The sequence below is a fragment of the Meleagris gallopavo genome, chromosome 21 (assembly GCF_000146605.3).
Source record: "Meleagris gallopavo isolate NT-WF06-2002-E0010 breed Aviagen turkey brand Nicholas breeding stock chromosome 21, Turkey_5.1, whole genome shotgun sequence".
NCBI lineage: Eukaryota > Metazoa > Chordata > Aves > Galliformes > Phasianidae > Meleagris > Meleagris gallopavo.
In genome coordinates, this window is record NC_015031.2 from 1,487,195 (window position 1) to 1,510,393 (window position 23,199).

General features: G+C 46.0%; 2 protein-coding genes across 2 annotated transcripts; one reads left to right on the forward strand and one right to left on the reverse strand.

Annotated features, from left to right (window-relative positions):
• Nucleotides 1-4,427: 4,427 nt before the first annotated feature.
• Nucleotides 4,428-12,128, reverse strand: MDH2 (malate dehydrogenase 2). Its single transcript, XM_003211699.4, has 9 exons — nt 12,015-12,128; nt 10,200-10,368; nt 9,347-9,430; nt 8,554-8,663; nt 7,976-8,101; nt 7,262-7,339; nt 5,974-6,073; nt 5,413-5,564; nt 4,428-4,731 (listed from the first exon to the last, which is right to left on the reverse strand). The coding sequence occupies exons 1-9, from the start codon at nt 12,117-12,119 to the stop codon at nt 4,600-4,602; spliced, it is 1,056 nt and encodes a 351-aa protein (XP_003211747.1). The 5' UTR covers nt 12,120-12,128; the 3' UTR covers nt 4,428-4,599.
• A 104-nt stretch (nt 12,129-12,232) lies between these two features.
• Nucleotides 12,233-21,578, forward strand: STYXL1 (serine/threonine/tyrosine interacting like 1). The gene is made up of 9 exons (XM_003211719.4): nt 12,233-12,410; nt 13,111-13,172; nt 13,619-13,745; nt 14,074-14,130; nt 14,738-14,883; nt 15,825-15,970; nt 16,669-16,763; nt 19,087-19,196; nt 21,309-21,578. The coding sequence occupies exons 1-9, from the start codon at nt 12,308-12,310 to the stop codon at nt 21,438-21,440; spliced, it is 978 nt and encodes a 325-aa protein (XP_003211767.2). The 5' UTR covers nt 12,233-12,307; the 3' UTR covers nt 21,441-21,578.
• Nucleotides 21,579-23,199: the final 1,621 nt, after the last annotated feature.

The following is a 23,199-nucleotide window of genomic DNA, read 5'->3' on the forward strand; positions in this document are numbered from 1 at the left end:
CAGCGTAGCCTCCCGTCGCCCCACGTCGGCACCCCAAAACCCCACATCCCTTCCCCCATGGTCTTTGAACCTCGCTTCCCCACAACTCCATATCCTCTCATATCCCATTCCATTCACTGTCCTACATCCTATCCCATAACTCACCTCCCATATCCTTTATCATCATATATTCTGTCTCATCCCAACCTTTATCCCACCTCAAAGTCCATCCTATTCTGTCTCATGACACATCCCTTCTCATCCCATATCCCATCTCATCCTTTATCCTATATCCTCATATCATGTTCTATCCCACATCCCATTTCATCAAATGCCCAATTCCATATCTCTTCCCATCCCATATTTCTTCCCACATCCCATATCCCCTATCCCACATATACCATACCATATGCTATTCTTAATCCCAACCTGTATCCTATTCACATCCCAGCCCACTATGGTAGTAATCTTGTTAACTGGAAACAACCCAAAACCACCCACTATGGTCATGGCAAGGGACAGGCTGCTACATCCTCCCCAGAACTCCCCCATTGCAACCCCAAGACTCCTATGCATGGCTTTGGCAAAGGATGAGATGCCCACACCAACCCCAAAGCACCTGGCATGGGTACAGAAAGGTCAGCCTGCCCCCAGCTGGCCCCAGTCCACCTGAACAGCGCAGATGTGGAATGGCTCTTGGCCATGTACACACATGCAGACAGACATCCATATGCATGAAGACATGCAGACACGTGCACACACAGGCAGATGCATGCACACATATACATGGACGTGTACAGAATTGCATGTGAATGCAGGTTCTGCATTCAGACATGCACACAGACATGCACACGAATATACACGCAGACATGCACATATATGCACACATATGCATACATGCAGACTTGCATGCATAAGCCCACATGCAAACATGAACACATATGGACACACACACAGACACATGCACAACAGACTGCAGATGCCACGCACACCACAGCACCAGGGCAGCTTATCCCAGCCCTACAACTACTGTTGGAGCCACAGAGGGCAATTTGGGGCAGGAAAACAAGCCCACACCGCATCCCCAGCCTGCTCTTATGGGACTCTACTCTATGCTCCCTCCTTTCCGCACCCCATGGGGCACGAGGAGGGGCTGCAGGGTGAGAAAAGCCCCCCCACATGGTTGGTGCCCCTCCTTTTTCAGTAGCAAAGAGGGAAGCAGCCCATGCAGGGAACACCCCACAACCCCCAGGGTGAGCACGCATCACTGCTCTTCTTCCAACACCTGCAGTGCTGAATAACACGTTGGGGCCGGGAAACAAAGAGGATGGCAGCAAAAGCAACGTGTGGAGACCCTACATAGGGCAAGAGAGCTTCTGCAGCATCCTGGGGGCTGGGGGGGATCGGGCTCTGCAGTACAGGGAGAACAAAGGAGAGAGATGTGTGGGGAGGGGAGAAGGGACTGTAATTGCTGCAGAGCAGAAGGCAGAGCTTGCTGCAGCTTGGGGGGGGGTGCGGAAGGAAAGCAGCACTTGAAAGGAACTGAGGGTTCGGGAAGGAAAAAGATGATAAATAATTAAAGGAGATCAAATGAGGCGGCAGCAGAAGGGGCCTAATTGTGGAGCTCACACTGCGGCTCAGCCCCATCCCCATGCATGAGGACGGGCTCAGCATCCCCCAACAGAGCAGGAGAGGAAAAGCCAAACGTGCAAAAAAGCCAAGGGTAGGCCATGCTGGGATGGGTGTAGCAGGGGACGGGGCACCACGAGCACAGCAACCCTCCTACCTAGCACTCAGCCCCCAGCAGGAGCCCTGCATGTTGATCTCGCTGCCTTATCCGCCATCTGTTCCAGCAAAAGAGCAGTCCCTTCTGTGCCCTTTATTAACGGGTTTCCCCGCAAATGCAAACAAACCCGCCCTGTCTCAGTGCTGTGCTCCAAGTCTGCTTGGAGGCAGTGATTCAGCGGTGCCCACGGCCATGCAGGAGAACGGGGGGAGCACAAGAGGCCTCTGCAAGGCTGGAACCACAGCAGTCCCGCACGCACTCTAACCCATTGGCGTCACCCTTTCAACCCCTTTCCTCTCCCTGTTCACCTCCCCATGAGCTGAAGATGCTGCACGTAAAGCACAGAGCCCAGCCCAGGAGGCTTCCCCAAGGCTGAGTTTGCTCCCAAGTGTTTCCCCACTGTTGTTGCCTCGCTTTTCCTAAATATCGCTGCATTCCAGCCCTGCCCGAAGACATGAGGCTGCTGCCATCTCCCGGAGCATCCCTGGGGATGGGAGGCTTAGGGTCACCACGCACCAGCTTAGGGACGGATGTTCCGAAAGGATTAAAGCTCCTTATGGACACGGATACGGCACCAGCACTTATTCCCACCCATCTGCCCTTAAAATTCACCCTCTGTGTGAGATTGCAGGCTGGGTTCACGTGGGGACAGATGCCAGCACCCCACCCTGATGCAGGGAAGCAATACATGTGGGTGAGGGCTGCCAGCCTGCAGTCTCCTCCTGGGGTCTTTCAATCCAAAGCCTCCCAGGACCAAGGCAAGGAAACAGCAAAGCAATACACTTCACCACCACCTTTCCTCCCCGTTTTATTCTCTTGCTGCACTCCATCCCGTTAATGCAGCAGCACGGAAGCAGCAGGAGGGACGGGGTGACCTGACACCTGGCCATCTGGAACTGCTTTAGTCATTCCTCTCAACGTGCATCACCCTGCACCTAGGCCACTGTGTTACCCACTCAGCATCAGGCCAGAGGTCAGCACGAGGGGCAGCTACAAAAGTTAATTCACCTCCAGCCAACGTCCTCCTCCTGGTACCTCACTGCAGAAACCACAGCTCTGTCACTGAACCCACCATCACTTCCCATTTCTCACTTTGAACACAACGCCCAGATCTGTCACTCCTCTGCATCCTTCCCTCCCCCCTCATCATGATCTTTAGTTCTTTAATTCTATTAATACCATCTAATAACTACTCTGTTCCAAGCCTGCTGAGTAACGAGTGCTGACGCTTCCAGTTCATTACTATTTATGCAAAGATACCAGGACTTCATACATCACATTTCTGCAGGTAGGAGGGACAAGGACTGCATTTGCTGTCCTCACTCTGCCTACACATTCCACAGAGCAGGGACAGAGCCAAGTACTTCATTCCACAAGTGTCAGAAGAGTTGGAATACAGAAAGCAGGAGGCAACAAAGCCAGCAGCAACCAAACAGCACCTACTGCCTTCGTCTACCTCTGCTCTCCCAGCTCACCCAGAGGTGCTGGGCTTCGGTGCTTCCTTCAGCTCATCAAAACAGAGCCCGTTCAACTGGGAATTCAACCTACATGGATTAGAGCAATTCAAAGCAATAGGGTAAGCAGCCCCCAGAGCACGGAGGAAGATTGAATTAATAGCTTCCTTCATTAAAGCTTACCTTCAAAGAACTCGGCAACAGAGCTTGTCATCACCATTTTCTTGCAGACATTTATTTTTATATTCACAAGAGGATGAATGTAAAAGAAATCTATGTAGATGCTAAATCAAGGCCTTAGTTCTAACTAGAGAAAAGTCACTCTCAGCATTTTAATTATTTTCTTACAGCAGGACTGACATTTAAATCACTGTGCTTTTACTAACCCTTTAAAAGTCAAATTACATAAGAGATTCCAGCACCACAAGGTAGCAGAAGTAATATGCCAGCCTCCTGAAAACCCAACTATTTGGATCACTGATCAGATTCCTTTTGCAGGCCTCTGCAGCCCGTCTTGATCTTATTTGATCACTCCTCTTTTCCCAACTGTTGTGATGAAGCAGCAGCCCAGGAGAAAGCTGAAGCAGCAGCACAGCTGAGAGCTCAGAGGAGCTGTATGTAACCAGGCACCAGGATGGAGAAGGCCATGTAGAAAATGTCCCTACCAGGTTGCAGATCAGATGCTCAAAGGCAGTTCCTGTTGCAGCACAGAGCTGGTGTTGCTCAATTTCCCCACTTAGCTCTTCAGACAAAAGCTTGCTTCAGAGAACTGAAATGCCAATCTCAACTCAAAAGGCAGTTTGTTTTGCAACTTTCATAAACCAGTGACAGTACACAGAGAGGTGTAAAGCAGTCTGAGGATGAGCACGAGCGAGCTTTGTAAGCTGGACCACCTCCTCTTGTTTATCATCTCTGACCAGACAGCAGAGTGCCATCCAGTAAGATCTCATGATCCAGGGAGGAAATGCATGACTATTTTCAACACTAAATGTAATTTTAGGTTTCCTTAGCTCTGAAGTGCCTGTCACAGTCAGTCTGTACTACCACCTTCCCTTCTGCAAAGGAACCACTGACCCTCTTCATTGGGATCACTCACAAAATCTAGCAATTGGCTTACCCATTTTAAGAAGTTATTATCACTGATAACCTTTCAGAGACCTGCAGCTCCTACCTTCAAAAGACAAACACATTAAGATGATTCCATCCGGTACACTGAAAAAAAATGAGGCCATTTTATTGATGATCAGGCTTTGTTTTGACGACAATCGTTAAGCTAATACAGACAGACTTCAATCAAAGCACGAGCTTTGAATCAGAAGTCGTAAAGTGACATGATGCCTTAATAAATTAAGGAAGTTGGAATTCCTCCCCATCAACTCTTCACTTGAAGTTCTTTGCAAAATCCTCTCCTTTCTTAATAGAAGCCTTCAACTCAGCCATGGCCTCAGCAACCATCTTCTCTTCAAAGGGGGTGATCTTGCCAATGCCGAGGTTCTTCTCAATTCCATTTTTCTGAGGGAAAGAGGATTTAAGGATTAACTATTCATTGAATGATCTGGAGAACAATTTAACAGTTCTGATTATTTAATGTCCAGCTGAGGTGGGGACCCACCCTAGGACCTCTGCCATCTCTTCTGCCTGCCAAGCCTGTGCTTCCTTGCAAGGCTGTGAAGCTACTTGTTATTTATAGCAGCTTCTACAGCTTTCACAAACTTCTCGCTCACTTTTCATTTGGGTATAAATATTGACACATACATCCAAACTCTTCCCCTTTATACTCTTCTAAGTCCATCCCCTTCCCCAGTTATCAGCCAGAACAAAATACATTTGCATCCCAGCCGTATCAGGGCTGCAGCATCCTTGGTTATCGTTTTGCCCATAGGGTAAGAACAACTGCTCCTTCAGAGCTCAGTAGAGGTCCTGAAATCAATCCATTAATCCTAATCCATGCCGTGGTTCTGCATGCACCACAATTTCTGAGCAATTTGTTTGCAGAAAAGCAAGGGTTGTTGACTCTGGTTAACTATACGAAAGCTCTTCATAAATGGGCACAAACTCTTACATGTCTGTTTGGCTGTTATCTATAGAGATACTTAGCACTAGACTGAATTGAAATCACTGAATAAGAGCCACTAAATCTAAAGACTAGTTCAGTAACTGCTGTTTCTAAGTCCCATCATTTAATGCACATACTCCCAGTAGCAGAGGTGTAGAGAAGTATGGGCTCTCCGTCTCTTCCGAGCGAACAAAGGAACATTCAATAACCCCTTCCTTTCCATTCATGGCATCCACCAGAGAGAACACAAACCGAGCGCCAGCATAGGCCATGGACAAGGTGGCTGATCCTGTAAGAGATAAATCACTTTTAGAACAGGTCACATTTAAATTCAATACTTGTTTTAGTATCAAAAGCTTCCACACTGCTGAGTTTGCAGAGCTGCGGTACTTGGCCTCAAGCTCACAGACAGTTTGATAAAGCAACAGCTACGTGCTACGCAGCTGGGCAGATTTTATAAGAAACACCTTAATTAGAGAGAGAAGATGACTTTTAAATACCATACATCTTCAGGGCCCTGTTGATTTTTATACTTACCTACATACTAAGCTATTTCTAGTACCACAGTTAAGATAGTCAGAACTGTAATCAGCTATTCCTAACTCTGCCTCCAGTTGTAGATAAGATTAAGCTGAAGAAAATTACATCCATTCAGCTGGACAAGAAGAATTACTTGGAAGCTGTAGCCAAGAACCAACCTGCTCCTGCTTTAGCTTTGACAACTTCAGTGCCAGCTTCTTGAATTCTCCCTGTAAGCTTTTCCAGTTGATCCTGAGGGAAGTCCACTTTTGGTGTGCACTAGATTAAAAAAAAAAAAGTTGCTATCAAAGACCAGGACCTCTCCAGATTCATAAGGCCACTCAAGTGATACTTTTTGCACCATCACAGTTGTTACGAGTAATTCTTGAGCAGGAAAATCAGCTACCCCAGCTACAGATTGTGTGACAGACCGGCCAGCAGCTGCAGGCATTCACTAAGGCTTCTGGCTGTTGCACGAACTGTAACGGTAAGCTAGTCATGCCTAGTTTACTCAAGGACAAACTGCAGCCTGATAGCAAAGCCAAGGCTTGGTTACTTCTACCATGTAGTCCTTTGCATAGACAGATGCCCTCCAAGCATGTACCAGCACTAAGGAATTTCAAGAAGCCACATGATAAATATTTGGGTCACCATGGCATTATGGAAGTCAAGAGCCTTATGGAGGATCCAGTCTGCAAGCAGTATTTAGGAAGTTAGTGAACCTTCAAATACAGCTACACAAGTCTGTTAAGCACAGCTGTTGCTGTCCTGATTGACTGACTGAGCACCCTCTCAGCATTCAGCTGTGCTAAAGCCCTTGCTCTTATTCCCTAAGACTGTCCTTCTGTGAAGGGTACTTTATTCCTCACTTACAGCAAAGCTTTTTGTCCTTTCTCCACTGACAGCTCCTTAGCCATGTCCTACCCGTCTCATTCAGCTGCAGCCTGCTTCAGAACTGTAATTCGTTTTGGATTACATGCATGAAGGCAGCCTCTCTCTACCAATCATTCCTGAAGCAGGCCTCTCCACACAACTTGAGCTCTGCCTACTCGTTTCAATACTGGATGTTGAAAAAGTGATTCCAGTCCATTATGTCAAAAGCACTTTCATTATCCTGCTGAAGAAAAGCATTTACTCCACGCAACAGCCATCACAAAAAATGAGTGACAAAATAAAACACTGCCAAGACACCTGTAAACATACACCTCAGTTCTTATTCCAGAGCTACTGTAGGGAAAAAAAACTGATGCTAATCAAGCCACTCAGAGGAATTCAGATGTAGCTCTTTACCTTTGAGTATCTTGCATCTCATCTCAGAATAAGATGAGCCACATGAGCAGGAAGGACTGTCCCTGCTGTGTCTCAGCATGCTCCATGCCCCACAAAGGCACTTGAAATCAACTCTAACATAGTGAGGAGGAACACCACACAGAGGCAGTGCCACACACAGCAGTTAATATGACTTACCTGGGAGATCAGAGGGATGATGGTCTTCCCTGCATGGCCACCAATAACTGGAACACTTACTCGAGCAGGATCTAAACCCTAAAGGAAACATTAAACTTCCCAGTTTCTGAGATGTACAGATAAGAAAAAAAAAAACATTTAAACCCACATTTTTTTCTGCTCTCAGTATCCTGACATCCAGAAATTTCAGAGGCAGCTACACTACAAGTGCAGTGCCAATCAATACAGTCAAACTCCAAGTTATTCATTCTGCTAACTTTAGACAGTCACAGAATAATATCAATGCAAGTTCAGATAAATAGCAGCAAAGGTACAAACTCCACCAGGGCTAGTAAGAGCAGTGAAGCCTTCACACTCTGATACCACACAGAGAATATCCTACAAGGTGCAGCACAGACATGACTTGCAAAGATATACTGCAAACCTCCCTCCTCCGGTTGCACCAGCAGGGCTGAAAGTGCCAAGAGAATGAGGGCAAACACGCAGCTCACTCACAGGGGAGATTTACGAAAGGAAAGGTCAAAGTCTCTTGAAGTAGGTTTTGTAAGAAACCCTATCCCCAGGCTCCTCTGCAAGGAATCACTGCTTTCAACTTCAGCTCTGCATAAATCTGAGCTGCTTCAGCTTTATTCTGTGATGTTTAGAAACATTTTGGTAGAACTGACGACAGAAGCACACAACAGCCTTTCCCCAGCATCCATCATTACAGCCTACCTTTAGCTCAGCCACAAAAGTATTCGCTCTGACAATGTCCAACGTTGTTACACCAAAGATTCTGTTAGGATTATACACACCGTGCTTCTTGAAAATCTCTGAAGTTATGGGTATGGTTGAATTTACCTGCAGGCAAAGACATGCAAGTGTTCATTGGAAACAGGAGCATAACAAAATCAATATATGAAATGAACTGGACGATAAACATCATATTTCCAACTTGAAGTCACCTGTAATCAGCCAATTCTTAATAGTAAGAACAACTTACAGGCAGGCTGGAACAAGTTTTTGTTATTTTAAACAACCACCGAGACAGTAGCTATAGCAGTATGTATTATAACCAGTCATAAAGAAGCTGAGATATCAAACTCTTCCACATACAAGTTTAATCTGACTTTGTTATATCTTATACAATCTGTTGACAGAGCCAAGCTTTTAGTTTTTCTTCTTGTTTTCCTGCAAATACTCCGTAAACCTCAAAGATACTGGTCAAAACTAGCAACAACTTGCAGATTATTTCAGTATTCTCAGATTGGATTTTCTTTTCTAGATTTTGAAGGTCTCCAGAAAATGCTTACCGGGTTGGAAATAATACAGATCATGGCTTCTGGACAATGCTTTGCACAGGCAGTTGTTAAAGTAGCAACAATGCTAGCATTGGTGTTGAACAGGTCATCACGGGTCATACCTAGAACACAACCAGTAAGTATTTTCAGTTACCTGTAGCCTATTCATCCCTCTCTGAAGTCACCTCCACAACCACAGCTGGAACATTAATTGATCTGTGCAAAATATTGCTAGCTGCAGGGCTGCCACCATGGAAAATGCAGAATTAGGATCAGAAATGAATGAAAGCCTAGACTTTTGTTACATTCCCAATTGCATGCTAAAAAAAAACCAAAAAAAAACAACAGTGGAAATAGAAAAGATCAGAGATACTAAAAAGGCATTCATTCAGAGATGCTCAGATGCTCAGAGACATTATACGATTAACGCAGAACAAACAGACTATTCTATTCTGCTAAGAAAAGAAACAATGAAGCAGTTTTTGAACATAGTATTGCTCTGGGCAAAAAATATTTGGGGAGACTCAGGTTTAACTGCAGTGAAAAGTCTATGCACCTCCCCCTTTCAAAAGAACCCCAGAAATCAACGTTTCTCCCCATCTTATGAGCAACAATCTAAGACAGCGACTAACTGAGGTACCTGATACACAACAAGCTCTAGGTCAGTGTCATTTACAGACCACTTACATCCCAAGGCAACCAGAAAGTTTCCAAAAAGCAGCACCACAGCCTCCTGGAATGTACTGCAGTTCTGCAGAGATGCACTTCAGTGAAACCCTGGGGCTTTTTGTCATGGAGAACATACCTGGCTTCCTAGGGACTCCTGCAGGAATCACTACAACATCACAGCCCTTCAAACATTCTGGCAATTGCTCAGGTCCAAGGAAACCTGGAATGGAAGATTTGTAGACATTGTGTTTTCACCAATTTTTAAATAACTGGCAGTCTGAAGAACAAACTTATGCCTAAAGACATCTAATTTTGAATTTAGTTTTCAATTTTACACTCAGAAGCAAAGCAATAAGATTATGGATGGATGGATCTGATTTTCAAAGCCTACAAAATAAGTGGGTTAAGAAGCACACACTTGTAAGTTTCACATGCAGCCAGTTACTCCCTTTATGTATACATAATCTAAGATCCTAGCTGACTCAGTGCCCTCAGAAGAACTGCAGATAGGCACATTCAAGTGAAGCATAACCTTTTAGTGATCTTCAAATAAAACGAAGATCAGCAAATGAAGTATTCTTTGATTTCATCCAAAATTGATTGCTACCTCTGAAGAAAACAAGCACATACAATGCACACAGATGCCCCAGGAGCATTAAGGCTACTTGTAGTCAAGATTTTAAATTCAATACTCAGGCTTTTTCCTGATATGACTTTATTAAATGTTTCCTGCCAGCTATTATGAATTCTCTTCCTACTGTGCAACCACAGACTACTTCTCATCTCCGTACATGCCAATCAATCAACTAAGCCTTAATTAGTCATGCATCACTTGAGGAAAAAAAGCTGCTTCAGCTGACATTAGGCTGATGATGTGAAGACTCCCCTTCACATGAAGTACAGCGACAGGCCAACCATCACACACACCTGAGGGGATCCTTCAGACAAGTTCAGCGTGCACAAAGTCCACCCACAGCCACTCACCGTACCTTTAACATTCGCTCTTGTCTCGATGTGACTGAGGTCAGCTGCAACACCAGGAGTGTGAGCGATATCATAAAGGCTGAGCCTGCTCACCAGAGGGCTGTTCTTCAGGAGAAGGGAGAGAGGCTGCCCAATCCCTCCTGATGCTCCCAGCACTGCCACCTTGGCATTGTTCTGAAGGAAAAATAAGAAAACGTGCTGATGAGTTGTTTGGCTAGTTAATGCAGAAGTGACCTTGGGGATTTCACCATGCTTTCTTTACTTTTAGTTCTGTTTCTCAATTTCTTTACCAAGCACTATATAAATTTGCTTGCCTTAGCCCATAGAAAGCTATCACCACAACAGCTTCCCAAAGATCCTTGAGATTTGCTGGTTGGAAAAGGAGGACAAAAGTGTTCTTTGTGATCTGAAGCTCACAGAGAAAGCAGCATTCGGCAGAGCACTGAAGGGATCATCCTTCTTCAGCTGCAGACTTTTGACTAATACCTGCTCCTGTGGACATCCAGCTCATTCAGAGCAAAATGTGTGTTGCAATTTTTCCAGTTTTCAAAGCTATTATAAAAAAAAAAAAAACGCCTTTCCATTTGGAAAACAATCAATACATTTATAGATTACAGTAAATGGAACAGCTATTGTACATATGTGAAAAAAATCTCTATGTCTGAAATAAAATTGTACCTGCAACTGCCTCAAAATTGAGCCCTGAGAACATTAAATTACAAACTTATAGCTCTGATTAAATGCAGCTGACAAGCAAGCAAAAATCAACCCTGCTTTGTTGCCCTGTGAACCCACTGTATCCAGATGTGCTCTCTGGAAGAAAGCTGTTTCTTTTGATGACCCCCCTGTGCCCGCAATGTAAGGAAAGCTATTTTAAAAGATCAGAAAAATTGTGAACTGTAATGTTCTGCCAAACTGATGGAGAACCAGAGGCTACTGCAGAGATGGAAGGTGCTAATGGCATTCTGTATCACCGTCCTACCAGATAAAGCTATAATTGCTTCAAGCTCACTGCAGGAACAGCTTAATTATTAGCTTAATAATAATTCACGGCATAATAAATAATCCACCCACAAGCTAGGTCGATTTGCACCCAGCTCAGCATCCTTGCTACTGCAAGAAATACAATTTAGCACAAAACTCTTCAAAGGAAAGCAAAGTCTGGTATTAGTCACTGCTGCACCCCGTGTTTATGACTGAGCTGATACCCTAAGATCAAAACCTCGTTGCTACTGAATATAATTCCTATTAAATTACACAATCCTCTCTCACAAAGCCTGTCTTTAGAGCTGTGGTAGCCATCCTGCACACACCACAGGAAAACTGTTTCACTTAAAAGGCAGAGCTCTATCTCTATCCCTCCCTACCCAGCACCAAGCAGTACCTCCTGGTACCTGGAGGCCAGTACCCACACACAACAGATCAGAGAATATCCCCAACGGGAAAGGCCCCCAAGCATCAGGGAGCGATGCGTTGAAGCCCCGGCTCCACACAAGCACACCCCAAAATCAAACCACACATCTGACAGAGCTATCCGAGCACTTCTAGGACCCAGGATGCCGGCACACCACGGATCACCGTTACTAACTGCTCAGCCCTGCTCCAGGAAGATGCAGGCAGCACCTCGCCGGGCCCAGCCCGCCACACAGCCCCCCCACATAGAGTCCTCCTCCCCCCCACACACACACACAGCCCTCCTCAGCTTCACCTCAGCGCCCTACGAGTCGCCCCTCGCCCTTAGGCCGCCTCCCCCTGCCGGAAAGCCGGCTCCCAGCAGGCACCCAACGCCTCGGATCCCCTCTCATCCCCGAGGCTCGTACCTGGGCGCTGGTGGCCAGGCCGCGGCACAGGACGGCGGCGGGACGGGCGAAGCGGGACAGCATGGCGGCGGCTGTGACTCCAACGACCTCCACTGCGCCGCGCATGCACTGGCCAGCTACAGATCTCGCGAGATCAAATCTCGCGTGAATTCCTCGCACACCGCCTTCCTTTTCCACCCGCTGCGCTGCCGAGGAAGTCTCGCGAGATTTGCAGAGCCGTGTCGCTCTATAGCAACGAGGCGGTTGCGTTGCCATAGCAACGAGGGCGAAGAGGTCCGGGCCTGGTGCGAGGCATGGCGGGGGTGATGCTCTGTGAACCCACCGAGCTCTACAACATCCTCAACCAGCACCGCCGCTTCCCCAGGCTGTCCGAGCCCAACTACCTCATCCTGCTGGGTGAGCCTGTGGAGCACAGCGGGGTGGCTGGCAGGAGCGGGGCTGCTTTCCTCAGGAATGGGGCCTGTGAGCATTGGTGGAGGAATTTCTCACCAGCCACGAGGCCTTGCTGTTGGGGCATTTCTGCCGCCTTTTTTCCATGGAGCAGCACTGCTTATTGTTCTTTTGTCCTTCGCACAGAGCAGAAAGCAGCAGTGTGTGGCATTTATTGCCACAGCGAGAAGCAATGAGCTTTCTATCCATAGAAATTCTGGCTTAAATTGCATCTTCCCCTCTCTGAACTGCTCCAGGGATGGGCTCCACCTTCCCAGAAGTGGCAGTGCTGACAGGCAGCCCTTGGCCATCACGAAGCATCTGTATCCTTCACAGTGCCAGCACCCCCAGATGGAACCGTGTGTTGCAGTGTGTTTAGGCTTGCAATCAGGCAGTATGGGAGCAGCCTCCCCAGGTCTGTGAGCATGGCAGCGCTGTGGCTGTGAGCATCCCTGGGTGCTACATGTGTTCAGACTCACATCAGTGTCAGGGTTTGTTATATCCATTTGGAAAGTCTCACTTGCAAAGAAGCAGAATCTCTTTCTCTCGTTATGCTGGTGCTTGAATTCCCACCGAACAAATTAAGAACAGGATTCTACAATATAAATGTCAGATAAGCCAACTGCTTTGTTTCGGTTGAGTGGTAGTGGTGTTTGTTTTTTTTCAGATGCCCGCACTCTTCGTGAGTACAATGAAAGCCACATCATTACAGCACGCAGGATTGAACAGGTGAGGTGGGACTATACTTTGTGTAAACCATCTCTGGATTTAGCAATTAAGCAATAGCACAGAACTGGTTTAGAAACCAAGGGAGTTGTCCTCACCTCTCCCCAGCCTGTTCCAGCCGTGTTCCTGCCACTGGGGGGATGTGTTCACAAAGACAGAAAAACTGGCCTCAGTAGCCCAAGGAATTGGCATGCTGAAGTTGTATAGCAGGAAAAATATTGCACAAGAATTGACGTAGTGTTGGCTTGTCTCATAAAGGGCAGCATGGGCATCTCTACCACAGCAGCTGATGAAGCAATCTGAAGTGGTTTGTGTGATTTCTGAATTCTACCCGGGTCTTTCAGAATAAAGTGCAATTGCAGGCCCAAGTCTGTTCATTGTGTTGATTGTACCACAAGAAAAGTATGATGTTGTACTCCTGATGGAATTCTTCAGTGATTTTTTTTCAGAGCCCTACAGGGGAGTATCTGGTGCCAGATTCTGAGGAACTGGCATGTGTCAGATACTGCGTGGTGTATGACTGTATGACCAGCTCTTTGGACTTCTATGACTCTGAGGAAGAGGAAAAAGAAAAAGGTAGATGTGGCTCGTGTCAGTCAAAACCTCACAGCAGGATGGATTGTTCTTCCTCCTCCTCATTTACTTCTGTGAGCTTACTGGACAAAGTGCAAATTTACTCAATTTTATTTGGAAAAAAATGAACATCTGTGCTATGCCTTTGTTATTTAACTGTGTTGCATATATTCTTAAACATAAAGCATGATTTTATTTCAAAGATTTCTGGCAGGCCTGGTTTCCTATGTGTGATCCCTTTGAAGTTCTTTGTTGCATGTAAGGAATAAATTTTTATTTTTTTTCTTCTACGTCTCACTGAAATTGGGCTTGTCCAACAATTGCCTTTCAGGAAGCAATGATTCTTCAGAGACTGAACACTCTAAGCCAAGTTCCTCATGTTCACAGAGTGAGTACTTCCTTCTTTGAGGATTACAAAACACCTTTATCCTATTTAAGAGGACCTAGCTTTAGGGGTGCTGATGTGAAGAAGTTCACTGCGAAATGCAAAGAGCTGGAAACTTTCATGTAGTTGTTCAGCCTTCCTTGACCCATGTGGAAATGTTTAATTGTAACACATTCTGTAGTAAGATGTTCCAGAAGGGAAGGTGTGAAGAAACAAAAGCAAACTTCTGTTTTCCTGATCTGTTTCTAAAGCAGGCATAGTGACAGGCAACTTGGATCTCACATAGAAGAAGGGGGAGCAACCATCTTGTGTAATATGGGAAGTTATTGCAAGCATTTCCCAAAGAATGGTGGGGAGAAAACAAAAGCGTTATCTGGTCCTACAAAAAAAACCAGGAGAGGAATAAAAGATCAGCACTAGAGGTGAACAGCAGCATTCCTTGTTACTGTCCTCAAGCTACAGTTAAATAAGCCCAGCTTTTAACAAGGCTTTTTACAGCCCATAAGATGAAATGGAGCTTACTGTGAGTGTCAGTGGGCCAGGTTTAGCCTGCAGTGCCGCTGGATGCACACCAAACCTGCCCCAGCAGATTCCTTTTTGCTCTCACTAGATGCTGAGGAAGGAAGTGCTGCCCGACAAGCCAGAAGCTTGCAGCAGTTCACCCGCCATCCGGTGCTTGTCCTGAAGGGAGGATACAAACGTTTCTCAGCTTGCTATCACTTCCTGAGGACTCAGAAGATATTGTGGATGCCTCAGGTGAGAATTCAAGCTGGATGGTGCTGTAAACCTGATATCAGAGTAATTTCAAACAAAGGAATTAAATGTAATTTGAGTTACTGTGCTTGCCCCAGGTGTCACCACAAGTTCTTCTGCAGCCACACTTTGCCTTTTTTTTCTTCTTCTATTGCATGAAAATACAGCTCATGAAACAACCAGGGAAGCTTTCTCTGATAACCCCGAAGCTGGCCTACTGGAGAGTCCAGATAACTAAACAAACAGTAGCAAACGATGGCAAAGAAGGCTGGTTCCAGTTTACTCTCTTTTATATGCAGCTATCTGAGCTGTTACGCAGTCAGTGTTTTCAGACAGAAGTATGACATCTATCAAACATTGTGTTTCATGTCTATAAAGCCTTTTGTCTGGAAGGATCACAAAGCAAGCACTCTGTTTAAGCTGTTGCTCTCCATTGCTTCAAATTACTGAGCTGTTTGGTTCAGGTGTAGCATTACTGAGTATCAATTATGGATGTAGAAGCACCGTCAGCTACTTGTGTATTTTTGTTGTCAGCCCTTATGCTGCACAAAGCAGAAATAGCTGCAGACTTGTGCTGTGCCACTACATTGCACCTGCAGCTCTGCAGGTGGCGGATGACTTCATTTAGCTTTGTGAACAACAACCAGGGAAAACTTCAAATGAATCTGTTACACTGCTTGAGACATTGCAAAAAATGTATTCTTCCACTTGTTTAGTTAGGATTTGTTTCAAGTAATGCCACAATGAAAACATTTTTGTTAATTATTCTCAGTAAATCTAGCAAATACTTCAACACTTCAGAAAATCCAGGTGATTGAACGAATCGTTACACTTGAGTGTGTCACGGGCTGTTGACTAAATGTGTGCTCATTTTTGCACGTGACTTCTGTTTAAGAAAGGAGCAAATATACTCTAAACTGAGTCCACAGCTTCTCTCCTTGCAGGAACTCGACAATTTCGAGCCATACCCTGTAGAAATACTGTCTGGAAAGTTATATATGGGCAATTTCAAGCAGGCCTGCGACCAACAAATTCAGAAAGATTTGAAGATCAAAGCACAAGTCAACATTTCTGAACAGCCTGCAACGCTGTAAGTTGTTCAGGGTATGTTCTTCCCAATATCTGTGCCTGTGAAAAAAGTGAGGTAGCATATGAGTGAATGCCTGTAAACTTTGAAGGAAAACTCTTTTTTTCACAGCAGATTCGAGTGCTGTTTCACACTTAGTTCTGTGATCTCTACCTGCATAGCACTTATGCTTTCCTTCAGCCATCTGTCACAACATGGATGGACTGGGTGAGAGAAGAACTGGGAGCCCTTGGCATTTCCAGTCTGTCATGCTTTCACGTTTCAGTTTTCATGTTTGTCCCATTAGTTCTCTGTGTTGAATTCTCTGCACTTCTGGAAGAGGAGGATGCTGTAGAAGAAAACAGCTGAAGTGAAGCAGGGATCTCTGCTGACAGAATTGCCAACATGCATGCTGCAAAGGCATGCTTGCTTTCAGTTTATCTGTTTCCATATAGCTCTCAGATAAAGGAAGCTGAAGCATAAAGTTAAGGCATCAGTACTAGTACCATGTAGAATGCAAAATCTAAGTAATTAAATTGGTTCTGCATTACAAATGCCTTAGTGTTTTACCATAATGATTCCTTATCATAATGTTAGTAATGACAATGATGAAAAATTCACACATGTAACAGCAATCAAAATTATCAGCTTGCCTCCAACAACCAATTTTTTCCCCATAGTTGCTTTGCTGGTCCATGTAATGCTACGTACTCTTTTTACAGGTTGGCAGAAGAAGGCAAATACCTCCATATATCTGTTCCAGATTCGCTTGAAGCAGATCTTTTTTCTTCCTTTTCTACAATTTGTCATTTCATTGGTGAGTTGTTTCTGATTTGAAATTCCTGAGCTCTCAGTCACTCCAAGATATTAAAATGGAGTGACTGCAATTCACTGAATAGGAAGCTCAGACAGGCAGGTCACAATCTTTGAAGATCAGTGTACTCCCAAACTAGTCCACACCCTAATGGATACCAGAGCTGCCTCAGTAACCAGACTGATGGACAGAGACAAGATTTTAGAGGGCATCTGATGCTGATGTTCCTACTTATTTTAAAGAATAGTCACTGCAATAGTAGAGAGCTTTGCAGTAGGTGTGAGAAGGCTTTGCTGTAGGATGTCTACCAGAGCTGCATAGGATCCCCCCCGTTCTTCTATTTTTAAATACAACCCTCTGATTCTTACCAGCCCAAATCTTCAACCACCAGAGTTTGAGCTGAACAGGAGTGTGACACACATGGGAGAACTTACTGCAAAATGCTCTGAATCCTTGGGACTGGTGGGATTGACAGTGCAGACTCACCATAAAGCCTAGGGCAATTTTAAGTTTGCACAGCATAAATTTGCCTTCAGGTCATTGTATCAGAGAGGGCAAGAAAAAATGTACCAGCTCAGCACCTGCAACAGCACAGCAGACACAGTTCCTGCAGACTTATCCTATAATGGTGTTCAACAGCACCTTTATCTTCTATCACACTTACAAAATAGCATCTGCCACAGACTAAAGCCCTGCTCTACTAGGTCATGCAGACCCAGAAGCAGATCAGTCGGTTCCTACGGACAGTATAATTCAAAAACAAAATAAGAAGTAACAACTGGACACAAAGAGACAAGGAAATGATAGGTGCAGATATAATTTGGATATAATTCTGTAGTCCTAAACTGAATTTCGTGACTTGTGTGACATTGAAACCTGAATGTTGATCTCCACTTACGTATCCTTCATTATACCTCGAGTTTTCTTTTTGCAGCAGTATTTCAGAAGTCTCTTTCTTACATCAGCATGTGGAAGCTTCCAAAATAGACTCTTAGACTTTGTTAGCTGTGGATACTGTGAAAGTGCATACTGTTTATTTGATAAGTTTTGAGTAGATTACTTTAACTGGAATGGTTATGGGTGAACACTAAAGCTCTCCACAAACCCTGAGAGAGGGGTGTGGGTATTCTCATGCTTGGAGTCTGTTGGACTGAGGCCATTTCTGCTCCTAGGCCTTACCTTACGATAGAAAACTGTAGTGCTTGAAAAAAAAACAACAACTTCTTGACAACAGTAGAAGCAGCTTTGCCCTACAAATTCCACACTGCACTTGCTGATATTCCAAAAACACGTCATGCTATCTATTCTGGAGAGGGAAGGAAAGCATTAAAAGAGTTATTAATAAATCATAAAGCTATTTATGCATAGGTGGTGGAGTTGATGTGGTGAGCAGTGAGTGACAGCATTCTCAGCCAAGTGGGCTTTGCTTTTGTAGAAAAAGAGTTTGCTGATCTTCGTAATTTTCGCTGCAAATCATCCACATCATCATAAAAACGGTGCCCTGTCTGGTGTGCACATGCTGATCCCCACAGAACCATAGAATTGCTGAGGTTGGAAAAGACCTCTAAGATCACCCAGTCCAACCATCCACCTACCACCACTACTGCCCTCTGACCATGTCCCTAAACACTACATCTACCCTTAAACACCTCTGGGGCAGTGACTTCCCCCCATCCCTGGGCAGCCCATTCCAATGCCTGCCCACTCTTTCTGAGAGGAAATTCTTCCTAATATCCAACTTAAATCTCTCCTGCTGCAACTTGAAGCCATTCCCTCTTGTCCTACTGCTGTTCCCTGGGAGAAGAGGCCAACTCCCACCTCACCACAACCTCCTTTCAGGCAGGTGTAAAGAGCAAAGGGTAAAGGATTTGAGTCTGAGTCCTTGTCAGTTTGAGAGCTGATTCCTCCAGCTTGAGTGCAGAACAGTTAGGTTTGCATTCAACAGAAATTTTGTCATCTTTAAACCTATCTAAAAGACTTTGAGTTGCTGATGTGATGCTGACCACAGCTGATTGGTGATGGCAGGCCACTTTTCGTCGCAGTTCTCTGACATGAAGTTGACACTGATCTGTCATGAAGCACTGACTGGTCGTTGTCATTTGGTTCTGGTCCTCAAAGCTCCTTTTTAACTCAGTGGGGTTTTAAGAAAGGCAGATGCTTAAAGAAACAAGAGCTGGCAGTGCACATCTGTTCCTATCAGGGTTAATGATGGTTCCTGTCGCTCAGGCTAGCAGCCTGCCAGTTTTCACTGAATTAGAGCTTGACTGTACAATTGGAAATTTGATTTCCCAGCTCACTAATTTGTGATTGGTGTTTCTTTATGCAGACACCCAGCTGGATCTCGGAGCAGTGCTGGTGTTCTCTAGCCTGGGGATAAGCCGGAGCAGCACAGTAACCATGGCCTATCTTATGCATTCCTTCCAGTTTTCCCTGAAGGTACATCACTGTCATCCTTCCCACAGATACTGGCTGAATCTGCAGTTTATTTCTGCTCCTGAAGCCTCGTTACTGTAGTAATGAGAAAGAATTTATCCGTGTATTCATGCAGACTACCCAGCTGACAATGTAAGAGATTCTGTTACATCTGTTGGATCTTCCTGGTGTCATTAAGGAGGTGGCATAGCTGTGATTTTGGATTTGTGAGTCCTTAGCTGCCACCTGTGATGTTCTTGTATTTCCCTGCTTAATAGGGAAATCCAGTCCCACAGGGCTATGAAAATAAACCAATGGTTACAGATCTTAGCTCTCCCACTCTGAGAAAAAGAGTATCTGGAAGCTATTAAGTTAATCCCATCTCCTAATACCACGGGGTTGCAGGGCAATTCATACCCCAGTGTTTGCAGAGCTCTGATTTACCACTGTGCTCATCAGCACCGACTTTGTCTGAAACCATTTTATTTCCCCAGAAGCAATCCCCTCCCACAGACATTACTGTAAAGAAATCTGGAACTGGATAATACTAGCCCACAAGGGATGTACAGGTTAAAAGAACAGTACATCTTGTTCCAGAGCTCTGAATAACATAAGAAAAATAACAAAGGAAGGCTGAAAATGACTCAGAGGTGTGCAAAGACTAGTGGCCTCTCCCCAAAAGCCAGGCCATTTTTCCCTTTGCATACAACACGTGGGCACAGTGCTGCTGTAGGCAATGGCTTGTGGTGCCTGCTTAGCACAGACCAGACTTCTTCCCTATGAAAACCAAAAGGTTTCTCCTTAAAAAACTTGTCTTCCTTTGTGTGACCTCCTTTGGAAGCTGGAAAGGACTGACTCACACCTCACTGAAGCTGGGCCTGTATCTAATCATTTAATTGATTTTGTGCAAACATTTGCAACATAAGAGGAAATCTCTTAGCATCAGTGTGTGCCAAAGTGTAATTTCAGGCTGAGTGTGCCAGCCGGGCAGCAGACACTGCTTGGTGTTTGCCAGTAATGCTGGGTGTGATTGCTCCAGCTCATTGATAACTGTTCCCTTGCTGTTTTCTCCTGCATGCTGAGTTACCAGAGGCATTTGCAACAGCAGTGTGAAAGTCAAAGGCTGATCCTTGCAGGTTCTCTCAGTACTAGCAGGTTGGTCCCAGCACTTTGCCAAGTGCAGCGGTCTCCCGCAGCTGGCCTGGGCCAAGCTTTCCTGCAGGATTGCCCTGACAGACTGGTTTGTTCCTTACAGGCAAAGGCAGTACAACAGATTCCTGTGTGATTTTTCACCCAGTCTAGGCTAACATGTCCAAAAATGTCCCATGGCAGAGATATCTCATGAGAAAGCCAGATTTGGGGTGTGTGCCCCCTTATTCTGTTAGTGATTGATAGTGGAGTTCAGGGGAAGCACAGACATGCAGAACACAGGCACAGAGGAGTAAATACTGGAAGATCAGAGCCTGCAGAATTGGTGAGATTAGAAAAACAAATCCATGGAAAGCTATCTTGTAACCTTTGGTCTCATTACGCTTAAGCAATCCTCTGATTGCTGGGGGACTTTCAGAAGCAGGAAGATGAGCACTACTGGGGAAATCCAGGGGTGAAGCAAGAGTAAAGCAGTGTAACACTGGTGGAGTTGCCCTGCATGTAGCAGAATCCGTAGCTGATTTCATGGAACCAGCAGATCATTAAGATGGCTGTAATTAACGTGGTGGGATAACTGGAGTTTAATAGGTGCTCTGCCACATCAAGGTGCAGTAGTTCAGAAACATGATAACCTTTGTCCCTTCTGTGCAAACAGCTGATACATTGCTGTTCTGCTTATCATCCATGAAAGAATTAGCTTTTTGGAGGAGAAAATCCAGGACTGCATTTCTCCATTGGTGTAAAACAATGCAAGATACATACGAGAGAAGGCTGAGCTGTCCTCATGCTCAGGAAAGCAGGATGAAAAGATGAAAGGCTTCTCGCAAGTTCACATCTGGATCCCATCTGCCCATAGTTTGGCAGCCAAAGTCCATCCCAGGGAGCAAACACGAAGCTGTTTTGTTCACAAGCAGAGCTGCTTGGTATAAATACAAGAAATTCATTTTCAGCTCCAATTTCTAACACTTCTTTGCTTTCTCTTTTCAGAAAGCTTGGGACTACGTTCTGAAATGCAAAACGAATGTGAGACCACACCGGGGCTTTGTGAAACAGCTTTCAGACTGGGAGGCTCAAATCTATGGGACCACCATCACTGATGTCTCTGAACCCAATTACTGAGCACAGGGAAGGATGCTTCTTTGTCTGCCCCAGTGCCTCATCTGTAGGTAGAAAGTGAACTCAACTCTGTTGACAAAGCTGTTAACATAACAGAATTGTTTTTATCTTTAGCTCTAATAAATGGAGTCTGTATTTGGAGCTGTTAGGGATGCTGGTGAGGGTGTGGGCTTGGGGAGAGCAAGACCTGCAGGGTATGGCCCACTGAGCACAGCTTGCCTCTCCTGTAAGTTAGGGGGCTTGTGACCACATTACTGGGCATTCTCTCTGCCCCAGCTAGGGAGGTTGTTGGGGTTCTCTCTGAAAAGATTTGTAGAATCACTAAGATTGGAAATAGACCTCTAAGATATCTGTCCAACCGTCCACCTACCACCAGCACTGCCCACTGCCCACATCCCTCAGTGCCACATCCCTACAGCTCTGGATCATCTCCAGGGATGGTGAACCCCCACCCTGTGCAGCTGTGCCACTGCAGCACCGCTCTTTGGAGAAGAAATTGTCCCTCGTATCCAACCTGAGTGTCCCCTGGTGCAACCTGAGGCCATTCCCTCTTGTCCTACTGAAAAAGTTCACTGACTCATGGCCTTGGATGGCAGATGTAGAGCGTGGGCTTGCAGCCAAGGGACACACAGCATTTCCCCATTTTCAGGTGTGCTTTTGCTCACCCAGTAACCTGACTTTGCCCAGCAGATGAATTTGAAGCCCCAAACTCAAGTGCATACCACCCTCAGCCCTGCAACACTACAAATTCCTTGCACTGATAGCACAAAACAAAACAAAAAACCAAAACAAAACAAAATAAAACAAAATGCCCTTAGCCTCTCCTTGAACAAAATCTATCACTGCGTGTTTAGGTTGGCAGCACCGAAACCCCTCCGAGCCCAGGCTGCCCAGCATCCCTCCATCCCGTCCTTGAGCAGCACAGGGCCAGCATGGCACAGCATGGCACAGCACAGCATGGCACAGCATGGCACAGCATGGCACAGCATGGCACAGCATGGCACAGCATGGCACGGCATAGCACGGCATAGCATGGCACAGCATGGCACAGCATGGCACGGCACAGCATGGCACAGCATAGCATGGCATAGCATGGCACAGCATGGCACAACATAGCATGGCATGGCATGGCATAGCATGGCATAGCATGGCACAGCATGGCATAGCATAGCGTGGCATAGCATGGCATGGCATGGCATGGCATGGCATAGCGTGGCATAGCGTGGCATAGCATGGCGTGGCATGGCATAGCATGGCATAGCACGGCATAGCATGGCACGGCATGGCATGGCATGGCATAGCATGGCATGGCATAGCATGGCATAGCATGGCATAGCGTGGCATGGCATAGCATGGCATAGCGTGGCATGGCATAGCATGGCATAGCATGGCATGGCATAGCATGGCATGGCATGGCATGGCATGGCATAGCATGGCATAGCGTGGCATAGCGTGGCATAGCATGGCATAGCATAGCATGGCACGGCATAGCATGGCATAGCATAGCGTGGCATGGCATAGCGTGGCACGGCACGGCACGGAGCCGCCCCCGGTCCGCCTCGCGGGGGGCGTGCCCGGAAGCAGCAGCGCAGTGCCGGGGCCGTTCGCCGCCTCCTCCGTCCGTCCCTCCTTCCTTCCCTCCCGCTGCTACCGCCATGCCTTCGGTCGCCGAATGCCTGCGGGAGTGGGAGGAGCTGCAGGACGGCTTCCAGCGCATCCAGGTACCGGGGCCGGGGGCTGCACGGGACTCGGTGCCCGGCCG

What these genes read in the sequence shown, in the direction of transcription:
- MDH2 (XM_003211699.4), bottom strand. Translation starts at nt 12,119, where the DNA reads ATGCGCGGCGCAGTGGAGGTCGTTGGAGTCACAGCCGCCGCCATGCTG. An exon ending in CTTTTGTGGCTGAGCTAAAG is followed by an intron (nt 7,340 to 7,975) that starts GTAGGCTGTAAT and finishes TGTTTCCTTTAG; the next exon opens with GGTTTAGATCCTGCTCGAGT. An exon ending in CAAAGCTAAAGCAGGAGCAG is followed by an intron (nt 5,565 to 5,973) that starts GTTGGTTCTTGG and finishes TATCTCTTACAG; the next exon opens with GATCAGCCACCTTGTCCATG.
- STYXL1 (XM_003211719.4), top strand. Translation starts at nt 12,308, where the DNA reads ATGGCGGGGGTGATGCTCTGTGAACCCACCGAGCTCTACAACATCCTC. An exon ending in AGATATTGTGGATGCCTCAG is followed by an intron (nt 14,884 to 15,824) that starts GTGAGAATTCAA and finishes CTCTCCTTGCAG; the next exon opens with GAACTCGACAATTTCGAGCC. An exon ending in TCTGAACAGCCTGCAACGCT is followed by an intron (nt 15,971 to 16,668) that starts GTAAGTTGTTCA and finishes CTCTTTTTACAG; the next exon opens with GTTGGCAGAAGAAGGCAAAT.